The sequence below is a fragment of the Apus apus genome, chromosome 16, assembly GCF_020740795.1.
Source record: "Apus apus isolate bApuApu2 chromosome 16, bApuApu2.pri.cur, whole genome shotgun sequence".
Classification (NCBI taxonomy): Eukaryota; Metazoa; Chordata; class Aves; order Apodiformes; family Apodidae; genus Apus; species Apus apus.
Genome location: NC_067297.1, coordinates 3,833,333 through 3,846,645, shown reverse-complemented (window position 1 = coordinate 3,846,645; position 13,313 = coordinate 3,833,333). Strand labels below are relative to the sequence as shown.

Sequence of the window (13,313 nt, the reverse complement as noted above, 5' to 3'; positions counted from 1 at the left end):
GTCATTTGAACTTAAAAATCTCCAAAGGATTGTTTTGTCTAAAAGTAAAATACCTGCAGCAACTATTGCAGATAGCCATAGTGAGTTGATATGTTTATCTCACACTTCAGTATCATTTGTCTAATTTCTGAAGTAGTGGTTTTTAAATTGATAATATATAATCTGCTCTATACATATGTTATTGATTTGAGGCTTTTTATTGTTGTCTGAGACTCCATCTGCTGTTGCTTCTTTTTTTTCCAGGGGAAGCCACTCTTTGTGACTCAACAGCAGATGTCTCCTCTCTCCCGGGAAGGCATCCTTGATACTTTATTCCTTCTTTTTGAAGAATGCAGAAACCCTGCTTTAATGAAAATTAAACATGTTGCCAACTTTGTCAAGAAGTGTAAGTTCATTTAGTCTAATTTTCAGGTGTTATTTTAAAAGATCTTAAGAATCTGAGTCTTTAAATAAAGCTTTAGTTGCTTTGATTCATTAATGATTGTAGCCTGGGACTTCAAGCATGTGACTTTTCATGGGCATATTCCACATTGCAAAGGGGATCTTTGCAATCTTAGGCTTTGCTCAGGTCCAGAAGTGTCATAGACAAATGGCTTTTGAAGTGCTGTGTCTTGAATATGCATCCTTCTTAGTCTGTACTATAATATATTTGAGGAGACATTTTCTTTATAAGTGCCTGAGTACTGCACCCAGCAGAGCTCTGAGCACACACACAAGGATGACAGAAGCTGGGAGCAGGACAGTGACTTAGAGGTGTGAGGAAAAAAAAAAACAACACAACAAAAACTAACTTAGAAAGGAGCTTGGTAAGCTGTGGCTCTTTCAGCTTGAAGTGATTTTTTGGATTCCATGTGTTGTCTGAGTTTTCCACGTGTAACTTATACACAGTAATTCTGTGCTTCAGAAATGTAATTTCTGATGGAGGAAATACTTCACTGGTGATGTGCTCATCACTTTTTCTAGCGAGATACATTAGAAAGCCCTGTGGTTAAAAATAATTTCTCATACCCTCTATAGCAGTTTCATCCAACAGTTTCTAGATACTGTTAGTGGAGAGTAATTTTTTGCTAGTTTGAAGAATTTTTTAGAACAATCTACAGTGAGCAACTGATTATCACAGTGTGTACTGGGTGAAACCAGTTAGTGGAAAACTTGAACTGAGTATCTGGAATAAACGTCTATGCTTATTTGTTAGACAATAGACTAGTGCCTCCCACAGGCAGAGGAGAAAACCCTGAATCTGGCCTCGTAGAACTAGGCTCTCTTACTTAGAGAATACACTTTGTATTGGTAGAGGATAGTTGGAAAGAAATTAGAAACAAAAGAGGCTCTCAGCTTGTGGTGTTATGAATGGGACAGAGTTATGGTTGCTATGGGAACTGTCTTAACATTTCCTGTATATACCATATTTCAGACTTAACTGTGCATTAATACAGTCTTTTTCTAGTCCTTATGCATACTGTTTTTTTTTTAAGAAGCACATTCTGGAATGTTTTAACATTTCTTGAGAGTCTGGAACTAAATATTGGGGGTTTTTGTTCACCGTTTTTGATGTTGTGCTTGTTATGGAATGCCAGTTGGCTAATGTAAAAATTAAGTATACATAGTGTTTGTGGTTTTTTTGTAGATGCAGAGGCTATAACAGAATTAAGGGAACTGCAACCCAGCGTGAAGGATTTTGAAGTCAAGAGTGTGGTTGGCTGTGGTCACTTTGCAGATGTAAAAGTAGTAAGAGAGAAGGGTACTGGTGATGTATATGCTATGAAGGTGATGAGCAAGGAGTCCTTGTTGGCACAGGAGCATGTATGTGTTTTTTTTCTGTTATGACAGTAGAACAATCAATTATAATTTGTTGAACCTTTCCTTTTTGTCACTACTATTCAAATTAAGTTAAAAGTGTATCTTGAGAAAGTTCATCCTACATTTAAAAGCCATGTTCATAGATTGGGTGAGGTGCCATCCTACACAAAAAATGGCCCTTGTCTTAAAGAGAACTTACTAAGTTGTAAGACAAGGAAAAACAGATGAAGAAAATAGTTGGTCAGTATTGATCAGCTTGATGATGGCTGGAATTTTCTGGCAATCTATTCATTAAGGTGTTTTTTTTATTTCTTTTAAAGAGCAACGTAGAATGTCAAGAGTGGGTGTGAAGGCAAAATGTGGTGGCTGGATTTTTATGGAGACCCTCTCACTAGCTTGAGAAATGTGTTACTTGAAAATTTTAAAAAGGGATAATGAAGGTTGTTACCATAGTTTGGTGAGAAAAAGTTTATCTTTCACTGCCATGAGATGACAAATAGGACAGAGATACTCCATGACAGACCTCATGAATTTATGCAGCAATAGCTGCATCAGTTGTTCCCAACATACAGTGCACTTAGGTTGCTGCTGAGATTTCCTAGCATTGTTTGTGGCTATCAGAAATTAAGATAAACCAAAATTAATCTTACTATGGCATTGGTTGACAAAAAAAAAGGGGATGATAACTACCCTCAGCATGTCACTTGCTCAGTCTTGTTGAGTGCGGGTGAAAGTGGGGAATGTTCATCTAAATGAACTTTATAACTGTTACAAAATTAATTTCTTGTTGTCTGGCTGCACATCTGAATTATTGAACAGTTGCTAGAGGATGATTTCAAGAAAGCCTTGTATTTTAATACCTTACAATGAATTTATTGTTGAATTAACTGCAAGATGCTACCCCATAATCACTCTAGCTTCTTTTCTGCTTGTCTGATTCTTTTGAGATTTAAGGCCAGTCCAGATGAGGTCAACCAACACTGCACTCCAGGCTGGTAAATGCTTCACCAGGTTAAAATGGGAAGCTGGCCTTCCTTGCAGGGCCTATTCAGTTGAAAACCAGCTGGGCAACAGAAGGTGGGAGGGGAACGGAACACACAAGGGAGCAAAGTTGCTTTTTTAAAGGTGCACATCACAAGGAAATAGCATTTAATATTTTCTGTGTAATTTTTTTGTGATGTTTGCCTTTGGCACAGACTCAGTTCTTTCTAAAAGTGGGGGATTTTGATGTATTCTAACTCATGTTCTTCATGATAGAATTGAACACTTCCTTTTTTCGTAGGTGTCATTTTTTGAGGAAGAACGCAGTATATTATCCCAGAGCACCAGCCCATGGATTCCACAGTTGCAATATGCATTTCAAGACAAGAAAAATCTCTACTTGGTAATGCCTAGTCTTAGTTTCTTTTATGTTGAACACTATTGGCCATGTTTATGTTGAAGAAAATGTGGTGGTTGAAATATGCTCATCTTCTGTAAATATTAATAGAATCAGAAACATGGAATGGTTTGGGTTGGAAGGGATCCTAAAGATCATCCAATCCCCCTGCATGGGCAGGGACACCTCCCACTAGACCAGGTTGTTTAGAGTCCAATCTAACCTCACCTTGAACACTTCCAGGGGTGGGGCAGCTACAGCTTCCCTGAGGACTGGGCTAGTGTCTTACCACCCTCACACTAAAGAATTTCTTCCTAATATCCAATCTAAATCTCCCCTCTTCCAGTTTTAATCCATTCCCCCTTGTCCTCTCACTACAAGCCCTTGTCAAAAGTCCCTCCCCAGCTTTCCTGGAGCCCCTTCAGGCACTGGCAGGTGCTCTAAAGTCTTCCTGGAGCCTTCTCTTCCCCAGGCTGAACACTCCAACTCTCTCAGCCTGTCTCCAGAGGAGAGCTGCTCCAGCCCTCTGATCATCTTCGTGGTCTCCTCTGGACTTTCTCCAGGAACTCCATGTCCTTCTTATGTTGGGGGGTCCAGAATTACCCGCCACTGTTGTATCATTATATGTGTCCAGTGTTATATGGAGGAGCTGAACAAAATATTTTTATATGCATGAACTACATCTGTTCCTTTAAAATTGTATGTAGGTTATGGAGTATCAGCCTGGAGGGGACTTACTGTCACTCTTAAACCGATACGAGGACCAACTAGATGAGACTATGGTGCAGTTTTATCTTGCTGAGTTGGTTTTAGCCATTCACAGTGTCCATCAGATGGGTTACGTTCACCGGTAGGTAACGATTGCTTTGCATTGCACATCATATTTGATCACTGTCATTCCAGAAAAAGTGTTCTAAAACAATGCACTCTTGGCTTCCTCTCTCAAGGTGGTATTTTGCATACTGTATCAGAGGAGAAAATTAGAAAATTAATCAGACCCCAACTATAATTGTAGCTAAAGGCATTAACTTTGATGTAAAGTTCAAACATATATCAAGAAAGGATTGTTACATGTATTTTCTGGAGGCGTAGTGAAAAGAAGCTGTAATGTTGCCCTATAAAAAATTACAGTCTTTTGCAGAGATTGATGCTGTCCGCACCAAGTAGTACAGAAAATTATTGTAATTGTTAAAGCTTGTTGTGTGCTGATTGGTGAACAGGGCAGTATAGGATGTTGGAGTAGTTAAAAATCATGGTTTTCTAAAGATTGTATCAAGGCTGGAATAATTTCACTGCCTGCATTTTAAAATAATATTGGAGTTTAATAAATTTATCCCATTCCAGGGATGTTTTTATGCAATTGAGCACATGGTTGAGTGTAGCTGAACAGGGTTATCCTGTTATCAAGATGTGGCAGTGGGAAATGGCATGGGAAGGTGCTGATTGCTTCCTTCTTGCTTCCAGAGATATCAAGCCAGAGAATGTTCTTATTGACCGAACAGGACACATCAAACTGGTGGACTTTGGGTCAGCTGCCAAAATGACAGTAAACAAAATGGTAATAACGTAGATTTAAACTTTTTCTGTGGCTTGTTTAGATAGTCCAGTTAAAAAGGGAAAACTAACTTTGTATCTTCTTTGATTAAACCTTGTTCTTTTGCTTTCTTGTCCAATATGGAATCTATTCACAATTATATTTTTCCATTTATGAATGACTTTTAAAAGATGAGCTGGACTATCTTTTGCAGCTCTTGGTAGATATGTATTTGCTTATTAAGATTTTAATACACAAGTAAGGTAAAGGCCAGCCTGCTGCCCTGCAGTACAAAAATCATACTTTTAGAGATCCTTACAGCTGTTAGGTGCTGTGTTTAAAGAAGGATGTGGACTTTAAATTGTTCATAATTGGCCTGAAAATGGTGATTGCTGTAACTAAGGTGGCATAGTTTTGAAGACTGAAACGAGCCACATTCCAGTGTTCTGCACTGTACTCAGCAGAAAGCACTGTATTTTAAATATGTGAATCTGTTGCTTGTAAATTTAGGTAACTGCATACAATTCCAAGTGATAACTTGAAGTTAAAATATATCTAAGTGAGAATATGAAGTTCTGTACTAGATTCCTGCCTTGTTTTACACTTTCTATTTTTTTCCTAGCATTGGCTTAATTTTGTGACTCTTAGTATTTTGGTTTGCCTGTTCTTCCCTTTTCACTGCTTCTCTGCATTGCATTTTTCTTTCACGTTTTTTCTTCACATTATCTTTTCAGTCATCTTCAGGTTTTTGTATTAGTCTGCCTTCTGTTTTGTTTCATTCTTTATGCCAGTCAGTGTAAAAATGATGCAGTTTTTGGCTTCTGAATTACTTTTTCTTAGCACTCCAGAAATTCAAATACTAGTACTTTGCTGACCATGAGCACCAGGCAAAAAAGGTAGGGACAATACAGAATGGAATAAGGGCAGGGAATATTTATGTCTAAATTTGACTATTTTTGAAATTTCACCTAGGATATCCCTGCTAATACTAGTTGTAGCAGTAGTGCTAGAGTATGTATGCTGCTTAAAACATCAGTGTTTAGTAATCCTGTGCTTTCTAGAATACTGCTTTTCTACTTTAGCTGTTTGCTCTTTCTACTAACAGCTAGCTCTGATGATTTGACTCTTTATATCAAATAGGTTGCTTTCTGTTTATTGGCACTTTTCTTAGTCTTGCACTTTTTTATTGCTTACCAGCCTTGCTTAAAATTACTTGCTTAAAATTCACTAAAAATTGCATTCCAATAAGGAAAAAAAAAGAAAAAAAATACTAATTTTTTTTCATTACTAAGATTACAATGACCAGTAAGTGCTGTAATTTCCCTTGGTGTATCTTTGTTTCTAGGTAAATGCCAAGCTCCCTGTTGGCACACCTGACTATATGGCACCAGAAATGCTAATGGGGTTGAGTGGGGATGGCAAAGCGTCTTATGGTCCAGAATGTGACTGGTGGTCCCTGGGAGTCATTGCCTATGAAATGATTTATGGGAGATCTCCATTCACTGAAGGGACTTCAGCAAAAACTTTCAATAACATCATGAACTTCCAGGTAGAGAGAATTCCTTCCATGATCTTGAGTAAAAAGGCTGTAACTAAGGATTATGTTTTTATAGCTGAGACACCCATAAGATGTTTTTCTCTTAATTTGTTGTGTTCATCAAATCTTTAGAACATATGCTTTATATTGGTTTTGTATGTCTTTGTATTGTAGATAGCCAGTTATTTTTTATAACAGGTGTCTAAACGTAGCCATTTGCAGTGCATGAACTGAAAGAGATGTAGCTGTCTATCTTAGGCTACTATAATTGCAACATTTTACCAAAATAATATAGAAAAGGGATTGAAAGGATGAGTTGTGGATTGATAAAGTTTCTAAATCTAACTTTTTTCTGGACAGTGAAGATAAGGTCTAGCTATGAAGAGCTGCAGAAAGACTTGAAGATATTGAGTGTATGCAGGATTTAAAACATCATGTGAAATGTAGTGTAAATAAATTTTAAACAATTCATATAAAGGGAAAAGGACCCCAGCTTTTACTCAGAGGTGGGCTCAAGTAGAGTATCTTGATGTTACAATCTATGCAAATGTTAGTTTAGATCTTAGTAACAGGCCAAGAAGCAGCACATAGAATGGTAGTAGTAGGAAAGAAAAAGGAAAATGTGTAGCTGGGAGGAAGTAAGCAAAGAATGGCTGCCTGTAGCTTCTAATCTGGGAATTGAGGGCACCAAATGCAAGTAGGCAGCAGTCACTGTGATACTAACAAAAAGGGATACTTCATATTGTACATTCCTGTGCTGGGGAGCTCTGTGCCATAAGTTTGCAGGTCCTGAATGTCTATTTGTGTTCAAGGAGTGACTAGAAAAACTCATGTAAGAGGGTTCCATTGAGATCTGGCAATTACAAAGACATCATCTGTCCTGGTTCAGCCACAAGTCATTCGAAATTTGGCAGAATTTTCTGGGGAAATGTCTTGTTTTACTCTTCTGTATTTGTGTGTGTCATTGGCCGTTGTTCAGTGTAAGATGGTAATCTGGGTCTACCATCTGTCTCATTGGGAATGGTTGTTTCTGTATTCTTATCTTCAGTGCAGTGAATGCATATGAAAGTCTGTTTGGAAAAAATGCACTTTTATTTATATGCTATAAATATTCATCCTTTGTGCCTGACATACCTCCGAATAATGAAGCTTGATCAGACTCTTCTGAGACTGTTTTGCTACTGAGCAGAAATCCTTTTCTTTCTAATGCAGAGATTTCTGAAGTTCCCAGATGATGTGAAAGTTAGTAGCGAATTTCTTGATCTGGTCCAGAGCCTGCTTTGTGGGCAGAAGGAAAGGCTGGGTTATGAGGGACTCTGCTGCCACCCATTTTTCTCTAAAATTGACTGGAATAACATCCGTAACTGTAAGTAGAATAATACTGCATTTCTTAACAATTCCTGGTTTTTTTGGGATAACATGAAAATGTGTACAATATGAATATTTAAGTGTTTCATCTGAATAATTAATCATAATGAGAGAGGACTGTGTCCTGGATCAGGTGTTTTTAACAAATAACTAATTTTGGTTTTGGGATAGTATATGTTAACATCCCTTAGGTGCAGATGAAGTTTAATATACTTCAGTATGAATTTCTGATGCAATTGCTGTATTATTGCAGGCACTAGACTGGGCAATCAAATGGCCCGTTCTATGTCCTTCCCCAGATGGAAATGCATCAGTGTGTTCTTTCAGGCCTTTTCCAGCTCAATTTGCTTAATTTTTGCTTAATTTAATTCTTGTTATATCTTTAGCTTTCTTTCCTTGCTGGTGATTCAGTTTCATTTGTGGCCATGGGGGTTTTTTTAGCTCCTGGAGGTGATAAAATGTCAGCGGTGATAGGGGCATTGGAGTTTTCCTTACAGTTAATGTGGCTAAATATATAAATAATTTTTTGGTCCAAAATCTGTTAATTCCACAAGCAATAGAATAAAACCAGTGAAACAGGTAATAATAATTGTTTATAATACTATGGAAGCAATGGAATTTAGTACTTGGAAGTACTGATGCATCAGCTTCATGGTAAAAGTGAATATTTCATGGGTTATCAATGATCTGTGTATGAGTGCCTGGCTTGTGCTGGATGGTATATTAAATTATTTGGACTGTAGGATTATCTGGGCAAGGAACATATCTGCCTTATATTCTTTATCAAATATGCTGTAAGAGCAATGATTGTGCTCCATTTTCCATGATAAATTGCTAAGCCATACTTTTGATGAGTATCTCAGCACTTCAGCTGTCAGCTCCACAGAATGTTTACTCACTTTCCTGTTGATTCATTAATTTTCAACTTGTGGAGCTCCTATTCTGTTAAATTCCATTGTTCCTGCCCTTTGAGAGCCATTGAACCTTGAGTATTTCTTATCAATTTAGCATTTAGTTAGCATTCATTTCCCAGCTCGCTCAGCTTTCATTCCCTAGAGCCCTGCCTAAGCCACCAGTGTCCTTTCTGAAATATTTGTCTTGCATTTGTATCATAATATTTCAGAACTGGAAAAAAAAATATGGCATGTGAGTATATGTTTCTGTGGTGATTGTCTGTCCAGTATCCACAGAGCTACACAAGTTAATTGGATATTTTGCTACTTCATGTGACAACAGTGATACTGATGGACAAGCTGGTAGTCAGCCCTGATGTTGTTACAGTGTTGAAATAACCGTTCAGGATTTTTCAAGATCCCATTCTGCCTGCAGCTGGCCAGTGATTGCATCATCCCCTGGAATATCCAGCCTTGCCTACTGTGAAGATTCATGCAGTTTTGACCCCTGACTTGCTTGTTATGTCTCATACTCCATTAAAACCCACTGTAACTAGCACAAAACACAGCAGTCTTCTTGCTTTTAGTAGCAGATTCAATATGTCACTTACTGCTTTGCTCTCTGCAGTGGTTCTCCATTTGCTGGTTTATTCCGAGCAGTGTCACTGTCATTCTATTCAAAACTTGTTGGGTTTGACCTGGGCTATCTAAAAGCTAAAGGTTTCTTTCTTGTCTCGACCTCTGCTGGTAGTTGTGTTTAACTGGAGCAATGACAGCCTGAGAAAATTAAGAAACTAGTGAGTGCTGGAAGAGGTCACAGGATTTATATTAAAGAAACTCACTCCTTTAAGTTAACATGGTCAAAGATTTTGGGGGTATGAAAGGTGGGACTTGATAATCATAAAGGCATTTTCCAGCCTAAATGATTCTATGATTGTTAATTCTTTGTAAGCACAGTCAGATCTTCCTCTGTTCTATAAGAGCACTGATTTTGTTTCTATTTCAGTCTGAGAAAGGTAGGGAAAAATTGGTACCTTTGCCTTGCAGGTATTTAAATCATCATGCTGGGAGCTCCAGGATAACCATTCTTAATGTACCAATTTTGGTTAAGAATGTGTCATTAAAGAGTTTTTCAGTGTTACATTTTGTTGTTATGGTAACCTATGAAATACTTGCCTTTTCAGTAAACCCCTTCCCAAAAGAGATTTGCCTCTAAAAACGTTCCCAACTTCCTTGGGTTCAAGTGGCATCTGTCCTTAGAAGCAGCTCCAAAGTTACAGAAAAATAATCCAACTATTAAAACTAAGGTCAGGTTTGACTGAATGTGTCTCACTCGGTGATATTCCCCTTCCTTGGAGTATTGTACTGAAACTCATTTATAGATTCTGCTCTCTGTATTTTTTGATTTCTGCTATTTAATGACTTCCAAAGCTTCTAAACCAGCCACCCCTACCCCCCAGCCAGACACCCCCATGCTTCCCCACAAACAAGAGGAACACAAAAGACAGTGTTGTTGATTTACTTCACAGAATTTTATTAAAATATTCTGGAATTTATTTACCTAGAATAAACTTGCTTCTCTCTGTGTTTCAGCTAAATGGAAAGTTGGTAACAGAACTATTTGAGTCCTTGATAAGTATATACAATCAGAGGTAAAGAATGGAGGAATGAGCTTTTGGCAACAAGGTCTCTCTCTCTCTCTCCCTCTAATATATATGTATATAATTTGGGATTTTGTTTATCACCTTTTGTTATTTGAAATCCATAACTTATATCAGCTTTTTAATTTGGAACCAGAAGTTTGCCTGGTGAAGACAACTTTTCTTGTCATCTAAACCATACATATGCATAAAGCATAGAGGATCTTTCATTTTAAGAGTTGTTTTGTAACTGCAGTCTAAGAGGTCTTGAAAACGGAATGGCATATTTGGACTTGGATGAGGAAACTACATATATAGAATAATTAATGTCTTGTGCAAACAAGACTTGAGAAAGTTTTGAAGACTGATTTTAAAGCTGTCTTCTGCTATTAAACAAGAAGGAACCCAAATCTTGTTGTTCCTCAGTCCAAGACTAATCCTTATAAACCCAAAGTCAGTCAGTATGTTACTAGTTAAACACTGAGATGTTTAATTTCAATTCTTGCCTTCAGAAAAGCCTGTTGACTTCTTTCTCTTAATGGAGATCACTTTCATGTCAGCTTGAAGATCCCTTTTATTAACAGAAATGTATGTGTTGGATCATTGTCTTGACGGAACAGAAAAGAGGTTAAGATAATATGTAGGTTGGTTAGAAATAGTATAATGCCTTTTTTAAAGTGGTCTTAGAGAAAAGATCCTTAAATTACATCACTTGGGCTTTCTATTTTTCTTTTGTAACACTTTACTCAGATAGGCCTCTTAAAGCCTGAGGAAGAGTAATGCCTAACATACTAACAAGGCTGTGGGGATGCTTTTACTCTGAAAGCATATCTAGATCACCTTGTAGATAAAAAACTCCATGTTTTTGTTCTTAAGAGATGTTCTGTATTTCCTTTACGTTCCTTATTCCAGTTGTCTTTCTCTGTCCGAGGGAAATGCAGTTATGTCTTCTCTGAATTTGCATGAAAATATTTTGAAAGGATGGAGAGACCCAATAAGGCAATGTTCCTTCAGCTAGTGCAGAGTTTACAGAAAAAAAAAAAAGCGCTTCCTTCTCCAAGTGACATTTTATCTAATCTTAATGATAAACTGGTTAAAGTACTGCAGTGTGAGTGGTGGTTTTGGTGCTTGCTTTTTGCCTTTTTTTTTTAAACTTAGCAACCTACAACACCCCCTTTTCCTCTGAAAGTCATTCTTTGAAACAGATGGAAGAGGGTTACATCCTTCCACAAGTGGGGAGGTATCTAGGCAAGCAATTGGCTTTTTTAAAACATGCAGTTCTCTACAAGATACTTTAAATGGTAAACAGAATGGGTACCTTTGTGTGTAACATACCGAGGCAGAAAGAGGTCATTATATCCAACCAGTTTCTACAAGTAGAAGCACTGAGTTTAATGCCTTTTTGAGTAATAGTGTTGCCTCCCTTTTGGGTGAGCCTGAAAAAAGTGCAAATTTTTCACCTTGTCAGATACTATGGCAAGGTTTTAACATTTAGTTCTCAGAGGCTTATCTTGACCTCTACTGAAGGATTCTTCCCTTTAAAGAAGCAACTGATAAGCACAGAAATGAATTTGTATTCACCAGTCTTCATCCTGTTCTGAAAAACTGTATTTGTTTGACAGTCCTCTGATTTTAAGCAAGAAATAATAATTTAGCTACAGATTATGTCACCATGTGACCCACATTTGAGAACAAAATTGTTCATCTGTTTTTAGCATGCTTTTGCAAGACTGCTGCATTTATTCTATGAATATTTTGGAGATCCGATAAAGGACTCCATAGTCTTAAGAATAAATGACTATGAGAAATCTACCAAATAATTAACAAATCCAGACAGAGTGGATGTAACTTTTTTTTTTTTCTTGAAGATACTCTCTCATACTCCCAAGTGCGATTTTCTCCGGTGTCCTGACATTTCTGAAAGTTTTGCTTTGTTCAGAACTGCTTCACATCTAGAGGTGTTTTTGTTGAGTGACTGTTCTAAGTTACCTTTTTAGTTACTTTCTTGATACTAATGTTGTGACAAGGTTACACTGCAAAGTTGCAGAGTTTTTGAACTGTTAGTCATGGATTTTTAGTAAACTCAAAAGAGGGCAAATGATTTTTTTCATTAATTTTTAATCTAGTGTTCAGAACTTCTCTTCTTCATTCATATCTTTTATTAAAAATTAGAGGAAATTGTAGTGTAAAATATTGTGCTTTTTAAATTAGTTTCCCACCAGTCCCAAAGGTTTGCTGTGTCTCACATTCAGTTTTATCTTTTTGCATCCATTATTCCCCTGTTGAGTGCTTTTCATCTTTTTATGTGCATGCTGATCTTAGGCATGTTTAAATTATGCTTTCTTTTATGCATGTGGTTTGACTAGGAATTTTTATTGTTGGTAACAGGGAAGACTTTCTTTTTACTTGCAAGGGCTTGAAGATGACTCTTAGGATCTCAGCTAATTTCTGGTGAGAAGTAAGGCACTAGATCTCTCAAAGGTTAATTCATCTCAAACTCTGAGGAGTGTGTAACAGGGTTGTTTTACCATTATAAAAAGGCAGCTATGTAGGTTTTGTTACCTCTTTAAGAAAGATTCTAGACTTCCCCAGAGTGAGTAATTTGCTGTCTTCTCTATTGACTTTACCTCACGGACAGTGTCTGTCTTCAAAGACAGTGTTAAAAACCCCAGGAACAACCCCTTCCTGTAAGAGGATGAGCAAAAATTTTTCAGCAGAGATCCTAAACTAAAAAATATTAACTCTTGAAGCTATCCTCCTCTACTCCAAATTAACTAACTTTGGGCTTGTATTTGCATTGAAGATTATATACTTACAAACTGTTTAATCTTGTTTCTCTGTTTATAATGATTAAGGGCATATGAAAGAGTAGCTGGACATTATCCTGACATTAAGAGAATAATTAAAAAAATACAGATCCTAATGAACAATCTATTCCAAAATTATGTTTACAGTACATAAATGTCAGCATCATGTTGGATCTAAATTTATATTAGAACCAATAAAATAGCAAAAATTAATAAATCCATTATATTCACAGAAAACTTAAACGTTCTGGAGCCAGTCAGTAAAACTGCTTACTACAGATCCTATTTAATTTGTATATTTTCCCCATTTATCTCATTCTGATGTACTTGGAACTGCTATATATCAGCAGCATCCT

The 13,313-nt window shown here is 37.0% G+C and overlaps 1 protein-coding gene across 1 annotated transcript in view; it reads left to right on the top strand.

Moving 5' to 3' along the window:
* CIT (citron rho-interacting serine/threonine kinase) overlaps positions 1-13,313 on the top strand; it is a 69,765-nt gene that overhangs the window by 483 nt on the left and 55,969 nt on the right. The window contains exons 2-8 of the mRNA XM_051634069.1: positions 244-385; positions 1,628-1,803; positions 3,083-3,184; positions 3,886-4,028; positions 4,643-4,736; positions 6,058-6,261; positions 7,462-7,615. Of these exons, the coding sequence (XP_051490029.1) occupies positions 244-385; positions 1,628-1,803; positions 3,083-3,184; positions 3,886-4,028; positions 4,643-4,736; positions 6,058-6,261; positions 7,462-7,615 (1,015 nt within the window). The remainder of the gene's footprint in view (positions 1-243; positions 386-1,627; positions 1,804-3,082; positions 3,185-3,885; positions 4,029-4,642; positions 4,737-6,057; positions 6,262-7,461; positions 7,616-13,313) is intronic.